At 38.7% G+C, this 27,654-nt stretch overlaps 1 protein-coding gene across 1 annotated transcript in view; it reads right to left on the reverse strand.

Moving 5' to 3' along the window:
• The window catches only part of ROBO2 (roundabout guidance receptor 2), a 445,348-nt gene that overhangs the window by 387,736 nt on the left and 29,958 nt on the right, over positions 1-27,654 (reverse strand). Inside the window, exon 2 of the mRNA XM_083855698.1 lies at positions 12,898-13,224. Within this exon, the coding sequence (XP_083711824.1) occupies positions 12,898-13,224 (327 nt within the window). The remainder of the gene's footprint in view (positions 1-12,897; positions 13,225-27,654) is intronic.

The following is a 27,654-nucleotide window of genomic DNA, read 5'->3' on the forward strand; positions in this document are numbered from 1 at the left end:
TAGACTTCAAAAATCACTGTGTATTTTCTGTCTTATAAGTGTCCAGTAGCACTAAAGCCACAGCTAATTTCCTTCTGAAAAGCGCTTTTATTTCTGGAAATGCTCCAAGAAAAGACAACTATCAGTGCATTACAGCTTTGGAACTTACTATGTTTGCCACTGGCCCTAGAACACTCTCCAGTAGTTTTTGTAATAAGTTTGTTTTTCACCAAAAGAGATGATGCCCTTCTAATTCCTGTGACATCTGTCCTATCAATCCTGAGCACAACACTGCCAGTTCCTAGACCCACGATCACACAGGTAGCCGAGCATGTTACTGCTCAGGCAAATGTGTTATGAATTCTCAGATGATGAACTATGGCAAGGCTGGATGTCAGAGGTGATGAAACTGATAATCCATCAGTAATTTTCTAACCACCCCAACATCTCTGACCCATTGAACTAAATAAATGTATTTAATCACTGACTAGTCAACTGATCAGAAGGTGCCACAGGGTGAAATGAGTGTCTTGACAAAGGGAGGACAGGCACTACCTAAACCACTGTCACAACAAGCATATCTTGTATCAGCCACTTACCCACAGGCATAGATTCAACTTTAAACCATACTACAGAATAAATTTTTTGTTTACAACAAAAAACAAAACTGATCTCATAAGATTAACCTTAAGAAAATAATTCTGGCAACATGTTCCAGACTCCTTTCTTGTAAACAGACTAGGTTAAAACCACAAAAAAACCCCAACCTTCCAATCACATTTGACAAATCATAGCCCAAATAACACAACACGAGCAAAGGATGCTGCTCCCATAGAAGGTTTTCCAGCACCTTTCTGGATGATGTGTCCTACCTCTGGCCTGACTGCTGCCAGCTTCATGACTAAGAATAATGGCAGGTCAAATCCCACACCCTTCACAGAAGTCTTAAGCAAACTTTTCTTGGCATGCAAAAATCCGACTGCACAGAAAGTGGTGCTTTCCCCAGGTGCTCCTGTGGCAAAACAACAGGCCTGCCCAGCACTGGGTTATTAATGCCTCATTCTCCTGATGTTCTGTGTTGGCAGCCATGACAGAAAGCTTTGAACTTGTTTATTCACACTTGTTTAATCCTGTCTCCACACAGCACATCACAGCCTGTGGGGCTCAGAAGATGGATGAGTGAAACCAAGGCCACGAGGGGGTCAGGGTCAGGGTTGTCGCTGAATCTCAATAACTCCATCACTCACTGCAGCAGGCACTCCAGAGGTCACCTCAACTGAGGAGTTTGGGGAAGATGTGGAAAAACAGCTGGCACAAGCATGCACATATTCCCTGCAGTTGATGCTACACATGGAAAAAAGTATAAATCCTTACTTTCGCTGTGCCTTGTGCTGGTTTGAGTCTGCTTGGTTGTAAAAAAGAAAAAAGGAAAAAAAATTCTTTAAAAAGAGCTGGTAGGTATCAAGCAGCAGGCAGAGGCAAAAGACAGGAAGAGGCAAAAGAAAGAACCACTTAAAATCAGACAATAGATATGGCAATTTAATATTTGTGCTGTAACTATGGGAAAGGAGCAAAAAGAGCACACGATGTTGCAGGCTGGTTCTAGTACACACTGACAGTGGAGGGCAACACATTTCATCCCACTCCTGCTGTGCACACCCATCCTGTGTGCCTGACAAAGGAGCTCCTTTGAAGCACAGATGACACAAACTCCTACTCTGTCCATTATGCAGGAATGTGCATCAATGATAAATCCTAATTTTTAAAAGCTTTATGTATAGAATATATATGTGTTTCATATACATACATATTTCACGCATATATATACACAGATATATTTTTATATTAATAAAATTATATCTATAAAACATAGGATAGTTAAATAGCTGTACACTGCTCAGGTTCTAAACTGACAATATTCAATATAATTTGAGAGGTTTTAGTCCCATAACTTTAGCAAATAATTATGTTGTTCATAACTATATTGCACACTAGATCCTGTTCGTTCACCTGTTCTGTCACTGGCAAGAACTTAATCACATGCTGATACAAAACTGTTCCTTTCTTACAGCTCTGAACTTGTGCTTTCTACATCCACTTCATAATAGACCACTCTGCAAAAGTGAAATTATTTCCAAAAGAGATGGAAGTTAGTATTATTAGCTATCTTTAAACACATGTGCATCACTGGAATTAAAAGCATAAATTTGATCCAACCAAGTTCTCATTTTTTCAGAATGCAGGTGTATAGTGAGAAAAGTGACACAAACTTAGATCTGCACATATGCACACAGTGTATTTATGATAGCCAGTCAAAATATTTTGATGAATAGGGAAATTAGCAGGTGAATTATAGAAAGAATAGTCAAAGACAAGCTTTTATACTAGAAAGAGAAAAAAAGTCCTTACAATCTGACTAAGCTATTTGAGAAGAAAATCTAGATTAAAAAAAAAGGAAAACCATTAACAGGGCTCTCCCCTAGTCTCTCCAAAAAATGTAAAAGCATAGGCTTCATTGTAGACATCACTTAGACTAATGACACTGGCAGGGAAAGAAGTAATGCTACATTTGAATAATTTGAAGATCCAATTTTTATGACTTTCTTTTCTTGGAGGGAGAGCAGTGGAATGGTAGTGATTAGGGTTCTGATGTATTTTTTTTTTTTTCAGATGGTTGGTTTGCTTTTTGAAGTATTTTTGTAAGATATCAATTTCTAAAAGACAAAGGAAACCTTTTTGTTAGGATTGGTGAAACTTCTTTCCCCTATGGCCCATTTTCTGATAAGTTTATTTATATGAAGTGCTCCCAAGGGGGGAGGATTGGAGTAAGGGACTTGTATTTCCACAATTTTCAATAAGACTAATACAATCCAAGTTTATATAACACATAAAAATCTATTAGGAAGTCCAAAATTTGTAGTAACTGATACTTTCATAATCAGATGCTGCTCAAATGGGAACACAATCTTAATAAAATCATGAAGAAAGCCACATGTCTCTTCATAGTAGGCAGAGGAAGGCAAATAAAATGAAGAATATCCCTCATATTTTTAAGATATCATGCTACCAATCAAAATATTTGGCTTCTGCCTGTGGTTCTGCAATCAACATGATACATGGCTTCAAACAGGTGGCTCTGAATCTTAAAGAAAACATGACTGATGTTCAGTATTGCCACCACTGACTCCAGATAGGCATCTGCAGGAGAGGAATTTACAGGTTTGAAGCAGGTAATTAAGTTGCTTCTGCAGTACAATAAAAATTGTTTAAATGCTAAGGGAGGGACTGGAGGCTCTGAGGTACAAATCTTGAGCATCCAGAGTGACTTCAGCCACTTTTCCCAGCTGAATGTTCAGACTGCAGGCTATTTAACTCCTCCTCCAACAATCTGAATGAACAGTAAGAATTAGACTACTTGAAGAAAACATGAGTTCTAGTTGCTGATTCTAAGTTTGAAACATAAAAGAAATATATAAAAACGAGAAGAGAGAGTTAGAAACAATGTACATAGAACACAAAAGCAAATACGTTCTCAAAACTAGTTCAAGTTAATTTTTTTTGTCATGTGCTTACTCATTAGTAAACAAGATGCTCTGCTACAAGAAAAACCCATTCTGACAAACATTGAAAAGTTTTAACTTTCCAATTTGTTTCTACAACCCCAAATTTACACCCAGACTGTGCTTTGTTATCAACCTAATTTTAAAACATCCTAAATATTCTGTACTTCAAGAGAAAAGCAAGGTGCATAAAAACAAATGAAGCTTGACTTCCGGCATGCATCTTTTACATAAAGACAATTCTTTCACTAAAGATAACACACATCTCAGTGGCTAAGGTGACAGTGTTTCACCCAGATGCTTTCAACTACTCCAGGTTTTCCACTCCCAGTGCCTTTTTTGGATTCCAGCCAAGAAAAACAATTGTACTTGTTCAGAACCCATGAGGTGAATGAGCCATTTGAAGTGCTCAAACTTCAAACACAGGAGCTTAAACGCCTCATGTGCTCTCTAAATCAGTGGTTTTTTACTATCCAAGATGGACCATTGCACTAGATGGAACCACTGGTGAGACCCAGTGGGTCATTATGCCACTGCTTCCCTTGGGAAATAAAAGACATGATATATAACTACCTTAACAGTGCTGCTCTGGAGAAAATACAGGAATTCTCACATTCTACATACACCCAAAGTTCCATTCGGCATTCATCACTGCTAAAACACAAACTGATTGTCCCATTATCTGTCAGCTTTACGGGATTATAACAGTCAGCAGATAGGGAATTTTTTGTACACATTATGACCTGAAAAATAATTCCAAGCTTAGCCAGTGTAATTTCTTTCACAAGATTGTTGCTCAATTTATCCCCTTAAACTGAGGATATTTTTCCTCAGGTTCTCATGTATGGTTTGTTTTGAGATTATAACAGAAAGAAACCACTTCCTTCCCACAAGCAATGTTTATATGGCTCAGCCTTGCTGGGTTGGTGATCTCTTCATAGGCTGACAAAAATTTGTTTCCTTCTCATTTATTTCATCAAATGATTTTGCATACAAAGTGAGCAACAGGCAGGTTTGAGCCTGATTAGTAGAAGAAAAGTCCTCTAGCATGATGCAGGTGTTTTAAGGAACTGCCAATTTTGAACACCAAGGCCAACATCTATTTTGGCATACAAGACTGGGCAATGAACCCAGCAGGACCCAACAGGAGGATCATTAGATGGAAGAATGGGATGACACTGAAAATTAGTAAAGTAGACACTAATTGAAGTGGAATAATAGCAAATGCCAGGCCATATTTTTTCAAACCCATCACAAGGAAGTTTATGGCAAAGTAGAGTTCATCTGTTACAAATTACTGAGAAAAAGAAAGATCTGTGTCTGATTAGTATAGAACAACTATGAGCTACAAAATGCTTATAAAAAGTTAAACATGACTGGTAGATCAGGGAACAGTGAAGACTGTTAGTAACATTACTTAATCATGCACAGCATGCAAGTCTTGAAATATTACATGCAATCTATCCACTCATGTCTCAGAAAACATATGCAGAGTAGAACAAGACCAAGAAAATATTTTCGAGGAAAACTCATGAGTTTTTCTTGTTTAATTTAACAATAATGGAGTATTGAGAAGTGACACCACAGTGGTCTGCAAATACAATGGAGAGAAAACAACTACAGAAAAATCAGATCATAGAATCATAGAATAGTTTGAGTAGAAATGAATCTATCTAGTCCAACCCCCCTGCAATGGGCAGGGACATCTTCAAGTAGACCAGGTTGCTCAGCGCTCCATCCAACCTGACTTGGAATGTTTCCAGGGATAGGGCATCCATCACCTCTCTGAGCAGCCTGCTCCAGGGTTTTTACCACCTCCACAGCAAAAAACTTCTTCCTTATATCTACTCTTGATCGACCCTCCTGCAGTATAAAATCATTACCCATTGTCCTAATGCAACAGGCACTGCTAAAAAGTCTTTCCCCGTCTTGCTTGTAAGTCCCTTTTAAGCATTGAAAGGCTGCGATAAGATCTCCCCAGGCTGATCATTCCTAGTTTTCTCAGCCTTTCCTCATAGGAAAGGTGCTCCAAAATCACAAGAACTTGCATAAATCAAGCACATTTATGTTTACACTGGAAACATGAAAACTATTTTTCTCACCATTATAAGTTCCAACAGAGGCTTTCAACAGAGACGGAAAGGAGTGAGCTTGGGCGTGGGGGGGAAGGCAATCAAACTGCTTTTCAGAGTGCAGCTTGAAATGTTTCTGAAAGGAATTACAAAGTACAGCTGTGTAGAATACAGGGACTCAGCGATCCAGGACTCCCAGTTCCTTACAACTCTACATCCCTTTGTACCGTGGCAAACAGCAGAAAGTGACAGTGCACGCCTCCCTTCTCTGTCAAAATGAAGCCATTCCCCAAGTATCAGTACACATTCACATCACTGCCACTTGAAAAATTCAAGCAAGAAGAGTGGAACAAAACCATCCCTTCATTTCCCACATACATTCCACATATTGGAAGCTTATGTGAGGTATAAAATCTGTGGGAACTTTTGAAGTAGCACCAAAGCCATGAATAAATTTCAGTCCTCTAAGAGCAAGAGAAGCTCATGTCTGAACAAAGACAGAGAAAAAAAAAAAAAAAAAAAAAGAAGAAAGTTAAGGGTTTGGAATCTTCAAAAAATAGAGTGATTATCAGAATAAAAATCTATTTCCATATATATATATAGAGAGAGAGAAATAAAGATGCGTATACGTAAAACATCCACTAATCTCACCCTGATAATTACTATCAATTACCACAGTAATGAACCTTGTTAGAATTGAGATCATGAAAAATTTGCAAAGACATAGTCTGACCATTGCTCCAAATGAGTACCTTTTTCAAGCCTTACACTGCAGAACAATACAACATGAATAAAACATATGCCAATAGCTAATATTTCAATTAACATTCAAATGGTGCTTATTGGCTACTAAGCAAAGAGAACAGAGTTCTAAAAATTCAGCGTTATCTTGTTCTCCTTCATTTCCCGCATGAACTCAAAATCAGAGAAATGTCAACCAAAAGAGTCATGATGATGTGCCCACTAACAGATCAATCAGGAGCTGATTTCTTTCAAGATTTCTGTGAAGTCATCCTTGTTTCTTAGCTGTCAACATTTTATCAGGTAGAGCATTCAGAGTGATGCAAACAGCATATCTGATTTTTAAAATAAAATCAAATCAAAGTTAAGGGCAAGAAAGAAGCTGAAAAATCAAGTAAGGAACGGGCAAGAAATTATTAGAAGCAGAATCAGATCGACTGTAAATACATCCTAGAAATGTACTACAGGGTTCTCTTTTAGGTGGGGAAAATGTCCTGGGCAGAAGAATTCAAGGGATAAATGAGACATCCTACAAAAAAGCTTCTCTAATAATTTCTGGCTGTGAGAACTATTGCTGCTGTGGGGATGATACGAGACTGTGTGAACACACAGTGCATGAGAGCACATGGCAGAGACTTATTAACCTGTTCTCAAGTATTAATTCACATAGTGGAAACACCTTCCAGCTGTTAAGCAAATTTTTCACTAGGCACACATAACCAACTGAGTTTAAATACTCACAACAAACACTTTTCTGGCACATGAGTCTATTTGTTTTGTGTGAGCATCTGTATCTATGTTTCTTAAGCATTCATTGTGCTGTGAACATCTACCAAAAAAAACCCCCAATTTTGATTATAAGAAGACCACAATATGAAAAGAAGAAGAAAAAGGAGAACAAAACTAAGACCTGGAGAAACCTACAGGCACTGTACAGCTTGATATTATGAGCCATAGAATTTTAATTATCTTTGGATTTGCTTAAAATGTAAGGAGTCCTTAGGTCTTTTAGCCTTGGAAACTTTTAAATCTGCACAGCCGGGCAGAGCTCAAAGCATAATAAATGAAGATATAACAATGTGATGACTTGTCTAAATCCTAATGTAAGATGGTGGGAAGTATTCCTTCTGCCCACATGGAAGGCAACAATGCTGAAGCACAAACTTAAACAGTTTGTGAGAAATGTGTAAGCAACAGAATTTAGGTTATCCTGATGAAGAGCACCTTTCTCATAAAAATTCTAGTTCTTTCTGGCTACTGGTACAAAAATCACATCCTCTCAAATATGTAGATTTCTTGTATCAGGTGAAGTCAGAAGAAATAAAAACACTCAACTAAAAGCTAGATTAATAAAGTAAATAATCAGAACTTTTTTTTTTATTCCCTCAAAAGGAAACTTTGCAATGAGATATCAGGTCAGGTCTTGATTGATCTGATGTGTCTTTACTCATTTATATTTAGCAACCTCTAATTTCTAATAGTGACTAAGAATTACTGCCCCACACAGAAATGCCATTTTATGTAATGTTTTCAAACAATGGTGTTCCCCACTGGCTTCATCCTAATCCATAGAAAAGTCAACAGAAATTGCTTACTGCAAGCTTTAAGAGTACAGAGAAAGTTTAAGATATTCACATCGTCTCATGAAATCTGCCTTTTTTCCGGCTTGTCTAATCAGATACAATTTTATTTGTTCTCATCTGCAAGGGGAATTTAATTTTCCTTAAGCCTGCTGTGATAATAGCCATGATATGTTAAATTTCTTCCTAGAGAAAAAACGTGATGAGAAAAAGCATGATGCCTTTCAGTGTCCTGATATTGCTCATAGAGCAGACCAGTCTTCAGCATCCCATTTCTACAATAATTATTCTGTTGTGATGAGAGCAAAAGAGTGCCAACTCAAACAGAAAGCCTTTCCTACTCTGTTTAGAAGGATGAGGGTGAGAGAGATGTAAGTAACAGGACATGCTCTCCACACGTGAAAGTAACCTCAAAGCAAATCAGACTTTAAAATTGACAGTAACAAAAATTAATAATGTGTAACTATCATACATTAAAAAGAAACTAGATAGAAAAAATCATCCACCCATTTTACAGTCACATACACTGTGCTCTTCTTTTCACTCTGAATATCTCATAGGAAATTATTAACTCCATTATTATGAACATATTGCAGCCTTTTGCACACACTCCAGCAAATAGTCATTAGCATTATGATGCAAAGGTGATTGCATAGCATATATTTTATATCCCTCACCCTTTATTCACTGAACATTTCAATATATCTAGTTTATTTGTAAATTTACTGTCTCCCATGTTTACAATCTGGCTTACACTTGCTTTGCAGAACACCCATGACTTCACACTAAACTCAGTGTACTACTCTAACCTCTCTTGTTACAGATAAAAACATAATTCAGTATTGAATCTAACACAAACAGGATCATTATGTTTAGTGAGTGTTCCAAAGCCTGCTATCCAAGCAATCTGTGGCATATAAATAATGCAAGATCTCTTCTTTCTCCAAATGACTTCAGCTCAGGCAGAGACTCAGAAAGATGGAAGCCCAAATTTATACTGCCATTACAAAATTCAATCTATTTCTGGTTCTCCCATTGAATTATGACTCAGAGGCTTCCACTATTTTCTGCACCCACCCACACGCTCCCAGTCTTTGCCAACCCATGCAGAAAAGGATCCTATTTGTGAATATTCCTGAGCTTTATTATTATTATTATATTAAAATGGCAGCAAATCCCAACTAATCTGAAAAGCTTCATGTTTTCTGTTAAAGGAAAGTAAGGTAGAAAATGGGTCTTATTTCCCCTCCCCCCTGACCTCTGAACCACAACCTCCTCGCCACTAAAGCGTTCAACACCTCATTTAATCTCTCCTCGCTGCATTGGCACAGCACTGCAAAAAGGAAAAGGGAAAAAAAAATAATCTGGGGACTTCATCAATTTTTCATGAATTTTCATTTAGGCCAAAGCCCCCTGTAACAGTGGTCGATAGATCAAGCTGCTGTCACATATTTAACACCTGGAGCTCCAGCTGCTCTCCCCAGGGGCTGCCACTGACTCCGGCTGGATCAGAGGCAGCGCGGGGACCCCTCGCTCCCCTTCCCCTGCTCACATGTGGCCCCCCAGTGCTCCCAGCTGAAATCCAAGCTACACTCACTGCTGAAAATGTGTTTCCTGATATTCTCGCTGGAAAACTCCACCAGGGAGCTTCAATCGCCTCAACTGGTGCGTTGCTAAAAATAAAAAAAAAAAAGTGCTTTTATTTTAAGACTTCTGGTGTTTGAATACGAAAGCAGTTTGGTGAAAGATCAAACTATTTCAAGCTTACTTCCCTTTCTAAATTCTCCCAAGAAAATCTGAACATCAACATATTTCTAACAATGTCAACCCTTGTATAATTTCAATTTAAAAATTCGAATGGACAAAATCAAAAGGCAGATGTTTTACTCTTTTGAATACAATTCTTCATAGAGGTTTTAAGGCTGGAACATCTGCTTTTAATGATTAAGCCATAAAACAAAAAACATGAGAATTTGCCATGTACAATTTGGAAGAATTATTTGACTGGTTGTGTTAGGATTATTTTTTTCCTTCTGAGGAAGCTCCTATGGAAGAATCAGCAACTTGAAAAAAAAAAAACCTCACTCAAAAAAAAAAAAGGGGCAAAAGGACAGTGTTCAAAGTGGTTTGAACCACTCTGTGTCCCAGCTGAATTTAACTTCTGTCTTTACACATAAATACAGATATATCAGAAGACTTTCAATCCCACTGCTTTTGTGGCAGGTGTCCATGGAGGGGGTAAAAAAAAAAAAAAGGAAATAAAAGAAAATGAATCATAATTAACACTGTTTATCACATTAATGCATAAGCATGAACACATCTAACATATATACAAACCTAATAAATATATCTTCATAAATCACTCAGAAGTTGCAAGAGCACATTATTAGCAACTGCCAATTTCATAAGTGAAGTAAAACAATTACAGTTTCTTACCCGAGAACAGCACACTCGAACATTTTAAACCTGTGAAAACCAGCAGTTTGTCCTTCATGGCTCTATTTGAGGCCACCTACAGTCAGATAATAATCCAGAATCCCGCTGTCAGCAAAGGACAACCGTCCTGTTTCTGGTGGTGAAAAGAGCTTGGCTCAGTGTGGAAAGAAGGGTTTTCAACACCATGACAGCGAGCACGAGTCAGATTGGATCACGGACAGGGCTGCAGCATCCAGGAAACTCAACCGCTTTCCAGCAGGAGCTGAGGACAGGTGAATGGGAACTCACTGCTGACACCAGCCTGTCACCAACAACTCATTTCCCAAGTGTGCAAATGGGCTGATACAGACCTGCTCGTCTTCTTCAGCCCAGAGATGCTGACGGTAGAAAAACAAGTAAGAGACTACAACTGTTTCCAACTGATAGTCACTTGAAAACTTTATTTATGATCAAAAATTATCTCAAACCCAGGTAAAAACTGTTTGCTGTTATCTTCCAAAGGATGCCTTTGATACATACTAAGCACTGGCACATGCTTTTAAAAATTATAGCAGAATCTCTGAAATTAGGTAAACAAGCAATGTATGTACTACATTTTTTTTCTTTGATTAAGACCTTTTGGTAATTGCAGCCATGGTACTGCTCAAGGAAAGATAAAGCACTGTTGAAGTGAAATAGGAGAGCCTGCTTTAGACTGCTAAACCCTTTAATTCGGGGATTCAGGCAGTTAAATTTCAAAGCTATCAAAACAGTAAAAGCACAATTTTATCGCAAAATTTTTGGCCATAGTTTCAGATGTCAGTTTCACATTCACATTGCTCCTGCCGTAATATACCTGACAAAAGAGAACAACTTTATTATTTAAAAAACTTTCTACTATCTCCCATTTGATTCATGCCTGATCTGCCACCAGCTACAGAGGTTAAACAAACACCAGAGACTGGAGATGGTTTAACAGGAGTCTTCAATAGTCAGTGAAGTAGGGTTCAGTGAAAACTGACAAGATATAGAGCACATTTGAATTTCAAAGTAATCAGTCACTTCAATTTGATGACTCAAGGTACAACTGGAACAATCCTGTGAACTTCAAGAGGAGATCCTGAATCTCAACAGGATTTGAATAAAGATTTCAAGTGTTTATGTCTCTCTTAGGATTTCTCAACAGTTAAAACACATGTACAAAGACATAAACAATCCAGTAAATTTATCTAATACTTACCCAGATTTCAGCCTTCCTTAAACTGGTTTCTCCTCAACTCCCAAATACCAGCCAAAACTGAAAAACTTTCTGTGATGCATTTACTGGCACATTTACTTCTGCTTTGATAGTGTGCCAAAACTGTTTTCGTTTTTTTGTGTGACACAGTTTTGAATCTAGGTTACAACAGGTGAAATGTAGCAAATAAGTCTGTTCTACTTGGCTTATTCTGCCATTTAAATATTTCAAAACATGGCATTTTCTGCAATTTCTGAGAAAACAGAAGCCTCGAGATCACACCATATTAGCTATAAAAGTCTGAAGACTGCAATAGGAACAAAGATTTCTCTTCTTTAAACATACCATCTACTGTGGACTTAAATCCATTCTTTATCAACTAAGCAATACAAATTTATTCTAAAGCCCTGTTTCAAACACATTTTAGGGAAACTACTGTCAGATGAAGAGCTGTGGGGGAAAAACTCAAGCCCAGCAAGAAGAGAGTACTCATAAATCTATTAAAATACAATTCTATGCGAAGATGCACATTCTGAATAAAAAGACCAGTGTTGATTCAACCCATATAACTGAGCAGCAAAAAAACCATGTGCAACTGATTATATTTTACATCTGATGAGTTTGTTTTCTGTGAATATAATAAATTTATCTGCTAACTCTAGTGGAAGCAGACTACTCATGCCAGGTGGGCTCTGAAACAGCCCTTTTGACTTCTCTGTTATGACAAAGAGAATCGATAAAAAGACCAAGACTGCTCTGGATGATATGAGAAATGGCCAACAATTTCACTTGCCATTCACATAATGAATGAGGGCTGGGTCAAATTTATGATCAAGCAGCATATATATTGAGGTTTCCAGCAGTACAGAACATGAGTCACCAAGATGCTGTCTGCTTCTGTTGAGGTAACAGATGATGAGATGAAGAGAAACAGACAGTGCACCTTAGATTAAATGATAGGTATTTTTCCACATTAGTTCCAGTATAACCAACTCTAGACATCATTTAAAAATTAGATTATTCTTCAGAGGAAGATTATCCTTTGTCCATGTTTGTGCCAATCATGATTATACTCTGGCTAGAACCTCAAGTCAGAATAAATCACTTATTCTATATAGCCACCGCTGCTGACCAAACACATGTAAAAATGCCTTGACTAAGAGCAACAGCTAATGAGAAAACACTGTACTTTGTAACTGCAATCCACATTTTTTAACTCCCAGGACGCTGGCTGGCTGCGTGCAAGCGCCGGGTGACAGCACAGAAGCCATGACGAAGTTTTAAAGAACACCAAACAAATTAAAACTACTCACATGCCACTTCCAGGGACGCATTCCGGCTCACAGCTTCTCCAAGGTAGTTCCTTGCCACGCACACGTAGCTGCCCTCGTCAGGTTTGCTCCTGCGGCCATGCACGATGCGCAGGAAAAATAAAGATCCGCTGGGCAGCAGCATCCGGTGGGAGCGCGGGTCGTCCTTGTCCGTTTCCACCCGCTCGCCATCCTTGTACCACTCGATGGTGGGGGTGGGCCTGCCCTCTGCCTTGCAGTTCAGGGTGGTTGGCTCTCCCTTGGACACGATCACATCGGAAGGATGCTCAACAATCCGTGGTGGGAAGTCCTCTTGGCGGAGACGGGATCCTAAAGAACAGGAGAGGGAAGAGAGAACAATTTATTCATGCTTCAGGCATCACAAAGAGCTCTCGCAAGTTACTCCTTTAATGTCACAAAAACTTTTAAAAACCCCAAGATATACAACATCTGAAATTGCTTTGTCTGATATCAGACACTCCCCTACCTAAAAACCTAAGATGGAGTAACTGACCCTCTATAGTGTTATCAAACCAATACCAGACTGTGCTCAGAGGAGGATCCCTTACACATACATGTATGACAATATTTTTTTCCCCCAATAATCTTCCTATTTACGTTTACTTCTAGATCACTGTGTGCCCCTAGATTCCCCTCATAGCTACTGCTTTCTCATCCTTTCATCTGCCAGATTTAATAGGAGGATATCCAAAACCATGGTATCTTACCACTCCCATTAGCTCAACAGTTCTTTGCAGTTTAAACATGTATGTGATATATCTCTTTGCCACAAACAGACCCAGTACAAAAACAGAAGGAGAAAAAAGAAAGCCAAAAGAGAAATCTCAAATGTCAGCTCACTTGAGGAATTTTCAGTTTCAAGATTGCATGTATATACACACACACAAGAGAGGCAGGGAATCACAGAATGGCCTGGGTTGGAAAGGACTTCAAAGCGCATCTCATTCCAACCCCCTACCATGGGCAGAGACACCTTCCACTAGACCAGGCTGCTCAGAGCCCAACCCAATCTTACCTTGAATACTTCCTTCCACATTAACCATACAGACAGTCTACACTCCTGCATATCTAATTAGACTATGTGAGCCTGGCAAAATGTTTTTGCAACAATCATGGCAGTTTGTACTTCAAAAATAATCTTTTCTAGCATGGATCCTGAAAATCCTTTGAGTGGAGCTGCCATGTTGCTAAAATTGGTCAGTATTTGTTAAATACAAGGTAAACCAACTTCTGCAGGTTAGTGAAACGTTTGTCTCAATTTTCTGATCAGCAGTTTTGCTGAGTCCTAAAAAAGCAATTTAACATCAGTGTCTTAATTGTATTCTAGGCTCTACATACTTTAAAATATTTTCAATGCCTCATTTACTGCAAAAGTTATGAGGAAAGGCATAAGGATCCATTCAACAGAGTGAATCCACCTTTGGACTTCTGTTTTACTAACACTCAGGTCATTAAACTAAGGCTGCAGTTAAGTGTTACATAGCTACTGCACAAATTAGCTCTTTCAGTGGCTTCCAGAATCTATTACCAGAACAGAAGAAATTCATAATCTGCAATGCCTGTACATGAAAAAAGCCGCATAATCTATAGCTAAGCACAGATGAACTTATGGGACATTTGGAAGAGAAAAACATATTTTATTCTCCCTTCTATTGACCAAAAAAAGGGGAAAACAGCCCCACCAAATTAAAAAAAAAAAAAAAAAGAAAAATTCTAACAGAAGAAGCTGAAGTTAAAAAATATCCTAGTGCATGACCTAAAACGCATAATTGAAAAAGACTGAAATCACCATTTAAAGACGAACATTTGAAAGCAGGTGGGATTGAAAGGCCAACTCCATACGTTGACTAGAGACATTTTTATTTAGAACACTCACCCAGATAAGTCAATCAACTTAATTCATTGCTTATTCTAAAAAAACCAAACAAAATCCCACTAGTTAAAACATTTCTATTCACAGTGTCAGGAGGAAAAAGAAAACTGAGGTGTTTCTGAGACATGAGAGGGACTTAAGTCAGAGAATAGACAACTGAATTTTGATAGATGGTTAACACAGGATAACAAAATTAGTAGCAAAAAATGAAAATCCAAAATATTAGTTTTCTTGTACTCAAAGATCTGTTGATAATGTTCAGAACTCCTAAAAGTATATCCTATACAGACTTACAGGCCATGTTTAAAGCTGTGAAAAGGGCTTTCTCCCATAAAAAAAAAGTTTAACCTTATACAACCCAATTCGAAACCACTCCTCAGGTCACAATAGGGCTGATTCTTCCTCTTCAGTACTGATGTCTATCACAAAACTGGTGCTTATTCAGCATACCCTAATTAAGCAATCTGTACACAGGACAGTTGAGATGTGAGCAGCAGGGACCACGCCAATGTGGAAGAAGAATGAATGGCTCAGGGGGTGTTTCAAGGGCCATCACCCCACACGTTCCTGCGATGGCTGGGTGCACTTTTAGCTACCCAGGGCTGCAAGGAATTCCCTTCATCATGCTCTTAGAGGAGGGGGGGAAGCAAAACACACAGGATCGTCCACAGAGCACACCAAACTCCCTCCTTCCAAGTGAGCTGAGCACCAACAGGTATTCGCAAAGGTTATGCTGATTTAGAAATAACAAAGGAAACCAGAAACCTGGCTCCATTGCCTGTCTCTGGACACTGGCTGCATATCAAAAAGAGATACATGCAAGTAGTGTTTGATTCTAGATTTGATTCTTTCCCTACGGTCTCCTCCAATACTCTTAGAAGCACAACCTCATTTAGAAGGAACAGAAATTCTATTAACCCCAGGAGCTACCTGGGCAGAAGATACTTTTACTGCAAAACAAGATGGTACCATGACCTTAAGCAGGCAGATGTGGTGCATCCTGGGCTGTCCATACAGCTCCTTTTCCATTCCTCTCCCCAGGATTCCCATCTGGTGCATGCATAGAGCATATGAGCAACCCCTGAGTTTAGGAGCCCTTAAGTCTTGACTAGGACAGACTGCAATGACTTCACATGAGCTATTACATGCTGGTGGGCAAAACCAAAAATCGTACAACATTAGAATTGTTGGAGATACTCTGCAGGAGGGTTCCAGTGCCTCACCACTTCACAGTCAAGAATTTCTTGGGACTAAGATACTGCAATACAATGTTCTGTCACTCTAACAAACACAGCTTTCATTTTCAGATACCAGAGCCTGCTAACTACTGATAATTGCTGGCCTGATAAATGCTGACTGATGGGAAACATCACAGTTCTCATAATAACTGGCAACATTATAGATCTGTGATAAACTGCCACTTCCTAAGTAAAGAACATTTGCATTCATATCTACCTTTAGGTGAATCATTTCTGCAGCAGTCACTGTTAATATCCTTTGAGGTCAGGACAGGGAACAGGGGAAGCCCAGCCTCATACTGGAAGTGAGCAAGAGGAAACTGCTGGGGGACATATATTTGTCAAAAATACAAATAAAACAAAAGAAGGCTCCAGTTATTTATATGTCCCTGTTCAGCACATGTATTGAAATATATTCACCAATTCTTCTTACACTCTCCTACCTGTCTTAGGAATTTATGTACATATTCCTAATCAAAGTAGGGAAAGAAAGTAAGAAAAGTGAGGAACATGGACAAAAACAGAAAAAATAATGTAGCCTGCACATTGTACTTCAGGTGTTGACACTCTGCTCTTCCATTCCCGTACTTTAAACTTAATTCACATGTGTTGGACAACACACTCCTTGAGAATCACCTCCAAGACTACTCCTTTGGAAAATGTAAAAGACAACAATCACTCAGTGATTTTGACCAGCTCAACATCAGGGTGCCAACTAACTCAGGTTGTCTCTCACAACTATCACCACTATTAAACCTCATGGATTTATTTTTATATACTCAGACTTCCTCACAAGTCTCCTGAGGGATCCAGTCTACCTTACAGCTACACTAGTAGCATATAAACAGAATGCCTATTATTTTCAGTTTAGCCTGGCTCATCCTACAGTAAAATAACCCTAAATAATTAATTGGATGCAAGAATTTTTATTAATAAATGAAACAGATTTGCTGTAGACACATAGAAGCAAGCAGGAAAGGAGACTAAAGTAAAGAGTCAATACTCCTTTTTTTTTTTTTTCTGCATTTCCTCAGAGTCACTACGCAATCTCTATCCTAAGAGGAATCACAGAATGCTCTGGGTCCTTAAAAATTACCTAATTCCAAACCCCTGCCATGACTCGACCAGGTTGCTCAGAGCTCTGTCCAGCTTTCCAGGGCTGGGGTATTCACAACTTCTCTGGGTAACCTGTTCTACTTCCTCACCACCCTCAAAGTTAAGAGCTTCTTCCTAATATCTAATCCAAACACACCCTGTGTCAGTTTGAAGCCATTTCCCTTTGTCCTATCACTCCATGCTCTTGGAAAAACTCTCCATATTTCTTGCAGGCTCCCTTGCAGGTAGGAAGACCCGGAAGGTTTCAATTAGGTTGTGTGCTCTCTGTGTAACATACACAAATCATCATAGAAAAAGGCATCTGGGAATTCACTTTCTAGCTCTCCTAGTCCACTATCGTTCAAATTTCTAGTAAGAGACTTTCATTTCTTGCACTTCACATTCCTCCAGTTTTAATTTAGTTGACATAAAGACCTAACATTGATTTAGTCTATTAAGCCTACTCTCTAAATAAGCAGCTACAAAGTTTTGGTCTGTCATACCAGAAAAGCAATGGTACAGACTAAATAGAATGACATTTCACTCATTTCTCAAGTTAACAAAACATTCATGGCTACTGGGCCAGTGGTGGTTAAGAGAGAGGACAGCAATTGTATAGTAACCATTGAGTAATTTTAAAGAAAAAACAATATTGCATCAGTTTGCATGTTAATAATATGAGATGCTATTTCATAATACAGATTTCTGAACTACCTCCAAGAGCCTTCTTAAAAGTCTCTCTTCCCCTCTGATGTTATCAGCACCTGTCATCACTTGTTACTGTCTGACATCCCATTTTGTCCTATTGGCATCTCTAATTCTTTTCCAACTTTTACCTGCCTGACTTGCTATGTACAGAAAAGTTCTTCCTCAGCTCACCTCCAAGACTGCTACTCTTTTTACATCCTTCCTGAAGGCTCTCATTTTGATTCCTTTAACATTCCAAACACAGCTTTGATATACCTGGATAAAAACAGAAAGTTGGGACTAGATTTTCAATAACAAGACCAACAGTCAATTAACACTATGGATACCAGAGATCATCCTTAAGACAGAGCTGCCACCTACTCTCCAATCTGCCCTACTGTTCTCATACTATTGGCATAAAAAGGATGCTTAAAATATAGGATGTGGTATTTTTCATTGTGTCATATATTTGAAATATTTCCAGTTCAAGAGTTCTAACAGGTCACACTGAACAAGCACATTTTGTATTAAGTTCAGAAAGAAAGTATTGTCAACAAGAGCAACAGAAGTTGTTGCAACAATGGAACTTCAAAGACAAATTCACATCACAGTCACAAAAGCCTTTAGGTTGGAAAAGACCTCCAGGATAACCGAGTCCAGAATTTTACCAGCCACCACCCTGTCAACTACATCAGGGTGCCACATCCAGTTATTTCTTGACCATCTCTAGGGATGGTGACTCCACCACCTCCCTGGGCGGCCCATTCCAATGTTTAACAACCCTTCCTGTAAAGAAATGTCTTCTGCTGTCCAGCCTGAACCTCCCCTGGCACAGCTTAGGGCTGTGTCCTCTTCTGCTATCACTGGCTGCCTGGGAGAAGAAAGTGACTCCCACCTGGCTGCACTCTCCTTTCAGGGAGTTGTAGAGATTCATAAAGCCACCCCTGAGCTTCCTTTTCTCCAGGCTAAACACCCCCAGCTCCCTCAGCTGCTCCTCATATGAGTTATTAGTTGTTTCATGCCTCTGATAGCATTTTGAATGCATTCCCTCCAAGAGTTTGCCAACAACACATGTTCTCCCTGAGACAGCACAAAAGGACTGTTTATCAAGAAGACAAACAGCAGAACTGTGATAGGAAAAAATAAATCTCCTACAACAGAAAGCTATAGATGGAAGAAAAGGCCCTGTGTACACTTGATTCTACAAAGAGGACATCTCCAAAGTGATATTTAATGCCAAAGAACCTTTTTAGTGCTAGAATCTTGGGTTATTTTCACTGCAACAATTAAGAAAAAAATGAAAGCAAGGTATTAAAATCCCAGTTGAAAGAATAATGTGCTTTAAATAGATGGACAGTCACAGAAGTGTCTGCAAAATCTCTTCTGTCTACATCAGATCTGTCACGTGGCCGGGCTCCAGCTCTTTATTTGACTTATGCAGACTCTACAAAGACAATCCCACAGCTACTTGGTTAAATCTACTGAAGGACAGTCACTGTTCATTTTCCCACTTCTTCATATGCCTCATTTCACAAAAGAAGTACTTATCAGAAACACTTATTGCACACATTTGTTTGATGTAATGAGTAAGTCTGTTGCTTTCACCACCCTTTTAGGCACAGAATTGACTGAAGGCACGCTGAGATCTCAAGTAGAGATCCAGTCAGTCACATCTTAGTTCGAACAAAAGATAACATGGAAAAAAAAGTCAAGATAATGAGAAAATTCTACCATAATACAGGCTGATGCACCATCACCAGGCTGATTATTCCACATGCATTTCTCTAGGCAAAGTGACATGGCAAGGACAACATCTTGAAAATTTATACTTTATAGTCTCTCCCTCTCCTCTGAGATTTGGCAGATGGGAAAAGACTCCAGTGATACGACTGTTTCCAAGGTAAGGTTTTTGTTCAAAGCTGTGTCAGCCATGACAAGGTCCTCTGAAAGCTTTTCCTTGAGCAAAATTAATCCATTAAACAACATATCCTAACTTCCCCAGGACATGTGCCTGCAGATAAGTCACCTTTCCTATAGAGTGTGTCTGCCAAGAGGGAGAGCAGGAATTGCTGACGAGAGAGATCAATAACTGTCATTAAAAACACTGACCAAATCTTACTGGAAGGTTGATTTCATTAAGTTTCTCTTGTATGAAACTGCGACTTTGCTAAACAAGGTGTAATCAACTTTACTACTAAAAAAACACTGCAAATAAAATTCCACACCCCCCCCCCTTTTTTTTTTTTTAACTGTGGATAATAATCCAGTGCCACAGTATAAGCACCCCATTCCTTATATAAAATTATTTCAGGGGAAGCATTCCAACACTGACAAAGGCTTAATGTAATTTTACTCTAATTCACAATTAGTTAATGTAATTTTACTATAATTCACAATTGGTTTCTCATCACATACCAGCATTCAAGTGTCACATTTCACTTCTTTTTCTTTTGCAGAGTCTTACCACCCCTCAGTATTTATTTCCTGCACACTGCCTGGGATGGAATAGCACTTTAGGGATGCAGTCAAGATAGCAGGAGTGAGCACAGTAGCCCTGAAAACTGGAATATAGATTCACAGGGGAATGATTAATCTTTTTTTCCCTAGGTGAAAAGTGATGCTATAAATACAAGTCGCAGCTTCAATGAGAAAGTTACATCGATTTGTTTATTCCAAAGCAATATGGTTTAGAGTTCAAGTCAAGAAATAAAATATCTAGCAGACCTGTGCTCCTGAATGAAGGTAACTGACAATTATTTGCTTAATAACACACCAATACTTAATAACACCAACACCCACACACATACACACAAAAAAACCGCACAAAAACCCCAGCAAACCCAAACCACCTTCACTTGTAGGTAGTTTAGCAAAAAAGCTCTAGGTTTTACAACTAGAACAGCTTCTCCAATTCAAGTGTGGGTTTCATTAATGACCACTGACTCCAAATAATGAGATGATAAAAATTACTTTAAGAAGTGAAGAAGATAGGGAGAAAAGAGGAACACTTCCAGCTATTGAAAGTAAAAAGGGCAATGTTTATGTGTGCATATATGTCTCTTATTTATATGCTGTGTGTAGATACAGACCACATCTGTATTTACGCAACGTACGCGCACACACCTGCAAGTGCCAGGTGACCTCCAGAGGTATCTTCTAATCCAAATTATTCTATGATATATACACAGCATATAACAAAAGCATCAAAGACAAAAAGAAAAGGAAAGAAAAAAAAAAAAAGAAAAGAAGAAAAAAAAAAAAAAAAAAAAAAAAAAAAAAAAAAAAAAAAAACCCTCTCTCTTTTTATCCAGAAGAACTCAAGCACAAAAACTCTTCCCTTGGGAGCCTCTCCAAATCACTCTGGAGTTTAACAAAGAAAAGCACAAGTGTATGCCTGACTCTAAAAACATCTTTCAGCTCTTTCTCAGGTCAAGGATGGAAGGTAGAAAAGCAGGCATTGCTTACAGCAGCAAAATAATTTTTTATACAAGGGGAATGTTATCATAGCACTGGAGAACTGGCAATGGCTCCTTATCAGCCAGGCAAAGGGAGGCTTGGCAGCTTCCCTAATACCACTGGAGAAACCAATGGCTCATTAGAATCAAGTAAACTTTGCTTTTGCATAGAAGGGTTGGTAACCACAGGCTCTCCAAAGTCTAAAGCTTTCCACTGATAGATGGTAATGACCATTCAAGGCAACATTAAAAGATACCAAATGTATCTTTAAAAGCTTTAAAAATTAGCAATTAGAAAAACACATCAATTTTAACAGTGTTAAGCTAAAACAGCAGCTATAAAAAAAAGCTTTTAAATGACAACCAGGTCCAGATCCCTTCAAGAACCATGAGTCAAATAGTTCTCAGATTAGAATAAAATTGTCACAATCTGTGGAATCATTTGTAAATAAATTCACCCATCTGAAGCAGTCTTAAAATAATATTTGCAGAAAGGAGGGTTATAAGCACAGCAGGCACTTTATCTTTAATGTCCTGAATTTTATCCCACAGCCACTGTGTTCTTTGCTGCCACTGGTCACAAAGACTCCCTGAACCACACCAGTTGTGAATATCTAGGGAATTTTAAGTACACAATATCAATACTTGACTTAGAACTTGACCCAAACATCCTAAAAACACCTTTTGTGAAGTTCCAAGTAACTATCAGCCAACAAATATTAATTTTGAAGCAAAGCTCTCAATAAAATTTTAAGGACTATGACAAATATCGAAAACTCACTCCAATATCTCGGTTTAGAAATCTACAAATTACATCTTTGTGATCTGTCAAAGACTCTCTTTGGAAGCTTCAACTGGTTTGGAAAACTTTTTCCAAATATCTGTGAATGAAAATATAGATCAAGCTCTAAGAAGAAACATTCTAACCCTACACTTTTTCTAACCCCAAATTGAGTTAATAAGCTCAAAAGTAAATATGCTCAGAACTGGAAGGCTTTTGGAATTGGCATGAACTTCCTCCCAAGCTGTATCTCTCCTACCTATGTCAACAAAAAAGAATCAGGTAAACAAGTACCAAGACTTGGGGGGTATGTTTATAATTGCCCCTTCATTTCACCTTTTGATAGCTGGCATTTTAAAAACTCATTCCGCCATCCAAAGCTTGAAAACAACCAACTTCTACAGAAAATTCAGTCAAATACTATTTTCTGCCTATATTGGTCAGGTTTATAAACACCTCATATATCCCAAGCACAAAATATCACAATTTTTATACTGGTGCTTTACAACGTGCATTTGTGGTTTTATATATGTAGAAGTTTGGTGTTTGGGTTTTTTGTTTGGTTGGTTTTCCCATGTTTAGAAAGTAAATATTTTACTGCAAATAATGCACCTTTTTTGGTTGTTTGATCATCAAAATGTCACCAGCTTTTCAGTGGTTATCACAGTGATATCTGAAGTCATACTATTGACTCTCTTTGTATGAGGAATTCTCACCACTAGTAACGACAAACTTCACACAGATTTCAAATTTATGCACAAACATCTAAGTGTCCTAACTCCAGTTTCTCCTGATGTATTTATAGCAGAATTATATATACTTTCATCTGGATATATATATTTATATATAATGTGAGATAGCATCTTCTATTAAAAGACTATTTGGAGCACCTTGTTGGAGGAGCTCCTACACAGTTAGAGGCCCCAACATTCTCTCCCACATGTGTGCCCCTCCCTCCCCCCAGGAAAACAAAACCCAAAAAAACCCCCACCTTTTTCCTTGTTGCTTTGTTTTTTGTTTGCTCTCCACACGTTTCACAATTCCTTACTCACCTCATTATGTGTATTTTGAGGTCATTTTTCTATCTTGTTACTATTAAACCTGTAGCTAATAAAATTACTTTTTTAAATCCAAAACAGTTCATCAACTCCATTTACAGGGTGAATTTTTCCTCTTCCATTCTGCTGTTTAGAAGCCTTACGGTTATCTGTCCCATTAGATAACAAAACACAATTCTGCAAATTCTGCAGCCAAAACAGGATTTAATGCTCTTGGGCCTTGTGACAGAAAACAAACACTCTAGTATCTGTGCCAATTTATGGATTTTTTTCTTTTTTTTAAGCAGCCCTCAGTGATTTTTCTCTCACCTTTTCTGTTCCACGTATTTACACCCAAAGTTGGCACAACTTTCCTAGTACTTTAGGCTGAAGGCATAGGTCCAGTGAGAGGTTTTATTGGCCCTTGCTGTTAGTGGTGGAAGAATTTTGCCTTTCAAAGAATATGCAGTTCACAGGATCTTTCTGCAGCATTATTTTACCCTTTCTATATTAAAAAGGAAGAGATTTTTCAAAACAGTAAAGTTGCAGACACTGATTCAGAAACCTCTGTTGTCTATCCTGTTTTTATAGAGATCTCTGTTGATTCCACTAATGGAGCATGGATTACTGATAAACAACTACTCCTCAGAGCTGTGGAATGGCAAGGGGGCTGCTGTGACCTTCTGAGAGCTTCCTTCCAGCATATCATTTATTTACACCATGTTTTTCTACATCAAACAGCACTATGCAGAAGCACAGAAGTAGGAGTGTCTGGCAGCACAGTAGGCAAAACAAACAAAAACTCCCAGGCAGTACTCAAAGTGTTTACTGCAAGCAGGAAAATTTGTGAAAATAGCAGTAGAGGAAGTAAATAGAAAATACAGAGGAAGTGGATTCCACCTTTTCAGCTGTAACCTAAAACTTCTAAATCACTATATTTAGTAACAAATGCTGCCTAGACACACTTAGGAAATAAAATTCCATCTTCAAACAGTGGTAGGTTGGCCCCAAATAACAGCCAAATCCACCTGCTCTCTCACCACCCTGTCCCAAGGGATGGGGAGAAAGTAGAAGGAAAGCAAGAGACTTGTGGATTGAGAGAACGGCAGCCAAAAGGTAAGGAAAATGCTGCAGATACAACCAATGCAAAAAAGGAGGAATTCATTCACTACTCATCAGCAAACAGATGTCCAGGCACTTCCTGGCAAGCAGGGCCTCAGCACGCAGGACTGTTGCTTGAGAAAACAAATGCCATAACCGTCAATGTCCCTCCTTTATCTTCCTTTCCATGAGTTTTTACTGCTGAGCATATGATGACATATGGCACAGAATATCCTTTTGATCATCTTGATTCAGCTGGCCCAGCTCTGCTCCATTCCAACCTCTTGCCAGCCCATGCCTACTACACTCTCTGCTTAGAGGTACAAATCATAAATTTTTCAGGAGACAGGACAGGATCTTTTTTTTAATGACTTATTTTCGACAGATACAAAATCCTCAAACATGATAAAAGAACCTTTTCTTTTGCAAAGTAGTTTGCAGTGAGTCTATTTCCTCCAGAACATATAAGCACAGTGTAAGACATCCTTGTAGACGCCTTTGTCATTTTAGGTTCCACAAAGAGAGTAGTAACACATTTTTATATCTAATATTTCTCTGATTAATAACTACAGGACTGCAGCTACAGTCAGCTTCCTAAGTGAAGAAGAATCAAAGCCTTTTCGCCATGAAGAAAAACATATCAAATATATATAGGGAAAACACAAGGGAAAGTTTAAGGTTGACACTACAATGGTGCTCACATTTGCCAGTGTCTGCACTCTGTGTATCATAACACAGCCTTTCAGCATCACACCTCTGTGTGCATCTGAGGAAGGAAAGAGTGAAAAGCCCTCTTGACTTTTGCTAAGCATCCTTGCATTATCTCATGTTCATTTCCAGAAGACTGTGGCTAGAAAAAGAATTTAACTCGATTCCTTCACAATCCTGGTATATTTGTTAACCACTTTACTTTTTTGTTGTTGTTGTGTTGTTTTTGTTTTGTTGTTGTTGGTTTTTTTTTTTTCCCCTTGTTTTTTCCCATCCAGTGAAAAAACTCAGGTTATGATTTTGGGTCACTTTTCAAAATTAAAAAATCCCCACATATTTATCTTCTAGAGGAAGAGAAATAAGGTTAAAATCCAGCAGTTCTGTCATCAGCCAGTTTCGCACACCTGAGGACATGCCCCACATCAGGTGTTTCGGGTACACCACTTTTCTTCCATGCACGTATTTTCTACCCAGGATCTCAGAGGTGCACACATAAGAGCTTCCTTAGTTTTCTCCCACTATTAATGTCATAGCTAAAGTCTAGTCATTAGCCACAATGCTGCGCAACTATATGAAATAAAATATATTGTACATTTTTAAATATGTGAGAAAGAGGCTTGTTAGTGGTAGCTAGCTGTAGAGATCAAGGCAGGACTTCAAAAACTATGCTGCTGGATTTATGAGGACTGGTATATTGCAAAACAAAGCCCAGTAAATTTCATTTAGGCCAAAAGCAGCACCAAGCTTGAGGAAAATGACAAGGTCTAGTGTAACAGTCAACCATAACTAGCTCGGCTAAAGAGAGATTTCCATTTCTTGGCACAGTAACAAATCCTCAAGCAGAGAGGGGCTACAGGGGTGAGATTTTTTCCTCTGTAAGTAACTTAATGAATGAAGTACTAATTAACATTATGGCATTGATAAATGGAGAGAGAGATTAGGGATGTACTCGATATTCAGGCCTTCCCAGATGGACCGTCAAAGCCACATTAATTCCTATCTCATTGGAGCATCTGCTTCTCCCATAATCCATTGCCCCTTGGTACAAACAACACAAACTGTTGTGACTCAATTCGATTTATATCAATCTAATTTCTTTTAATCCAATTTGTATTCCAATCTACTACCTTCTAATCACTTAAATCTTCAGCCTCCATCTGGTAAATTTTCTCTCAAAATTAACCGAGCAGATGCCTCTGCAATTGTCTTCCACAGTCAGGCTAATCATGCCCTGGCAGTGGCCTACAGAGCTCAGTGAATAGGTACGTGACTTACAGCATTGCCCTTCTTATTACAAGCATGGCGATGCAGGAAGGCCATTTTGTCTGTCATTAATTGGTTAATTTGCATAACACTGCCAGGGAAAGATGCCTGGGAAACAAAAGCCAAGAGTGGAAGGCTTCAAGAAGGCAGCATGACATGCTCCTCATTAGTGATGTGGCCATTACACTTTGAACCATCTTATTGTTTGAGGTAACAAACCCCAAACTGCATTACAGCTAAACACATAACAAACATCTACACACGATCTTGGACTGCATGAGTTTTGGCACTGCTGCCATTGAATGTGCAGAGAACACGGGGGCTGCCCAAACAAAAATCCAAGAAAAGGGCTGGATGCTGAGAAAATTAGAAAGCAAGTTGTTTTGCCAAAACTTCCAATCCTCTCTTAAGTAAATTAACTTCCACGATGCTACAATCGCACACGCAAACAAAGCCAAGCTTGCTGGCTATGAAAAGCTTCCCAGGCCAAAATGAGCCACAGGTTATCCTATACATGATAAGTAGGAGGAGTAAAAGAATGAAGCTAACCTTCTCAGCCAAGGATAGATAAAATTCTCAGCTCTAAGCAAAATGCAGAAAGAAATGCCAGTGCTTTAAAACTGGGTGCCTCAGTAAGAACACAATGCTGGTATTTCCCCTTGATCAATGCTATGACATCTCCAAAAAGCTGATGGTACGTTGAGCAAAAAGTGGATTTCATCACTCAGGTGCAAAAGTTAGGAAGTTTTTTCAAATCTGTTATTCAGAATCCTGGGAGAACAGAAAGGAAAACTTTCAATCTGCCACTTGTGCTCCCCAAGCAATGTTAAGAGAGAGACATGATGAAAATACAACAGGCACAAATAGTGAGGGAAGCTCATAAGAAAGAACAAGCTGGGCCAGTGGAGGAGGAATAAGAGTAGCAGGTACAAAAGGAGCAAAGAAAACTTTCACTGGGCACTCAATCCTTTGCATCATGAGCTACATTCTTGTTGGCCCACAATCACTTACACAAGACCAGCTATTAACAGTCCTCAGATTTAGAGAGAGGTGTAATGCCCTTTTGCCACTACAAGTTTATATATAAAGTTTGTTGCTTCCCATTTTTTAGAACAATATACATCAGACTAACATGGAAGAGTCAGCCTGCCAACCTCACCTTAAAAAAACAATAAAAAACAACTTGTGTCATCCAAATTTTCAGTAGCTGAAAAGTGAGCTTACCAGAATGATTTGCCTGGAGCTCACTACTGCTTCCTCCCCTCCTCTCAATCTTTCACAAATACACCTGAATAAGAGGTTTCACTTACCAGCTAATAGGTACCTAGCAAATTTTTTATAACTTAGGGACAGCAAATAGTATAAATACAATAGATCCAAGCCAGAGGATGCTGAAGAAGGAGAGGGTGTGCTTGCTTAAGGAGGGGGTGGAGTGGGCAGTCTTTCTTCCCCTCCCACAAGCTGTCAAGTCCTTCTGTGCACACCCCCTCCCTCATCCCTG

The sequence above is a fragment of the Zosterops lateralis genome (assembly GCF_965231275.1).
Source record: "Zosterops lateralis genome assembly, chromosome: 2".
Taxonomy (NCBI): Eukaryota; Metazoa; Chordata; class Aves; order Passeriformes; family Zosteropidae; genus Zosterops; species Zosterops lateralis.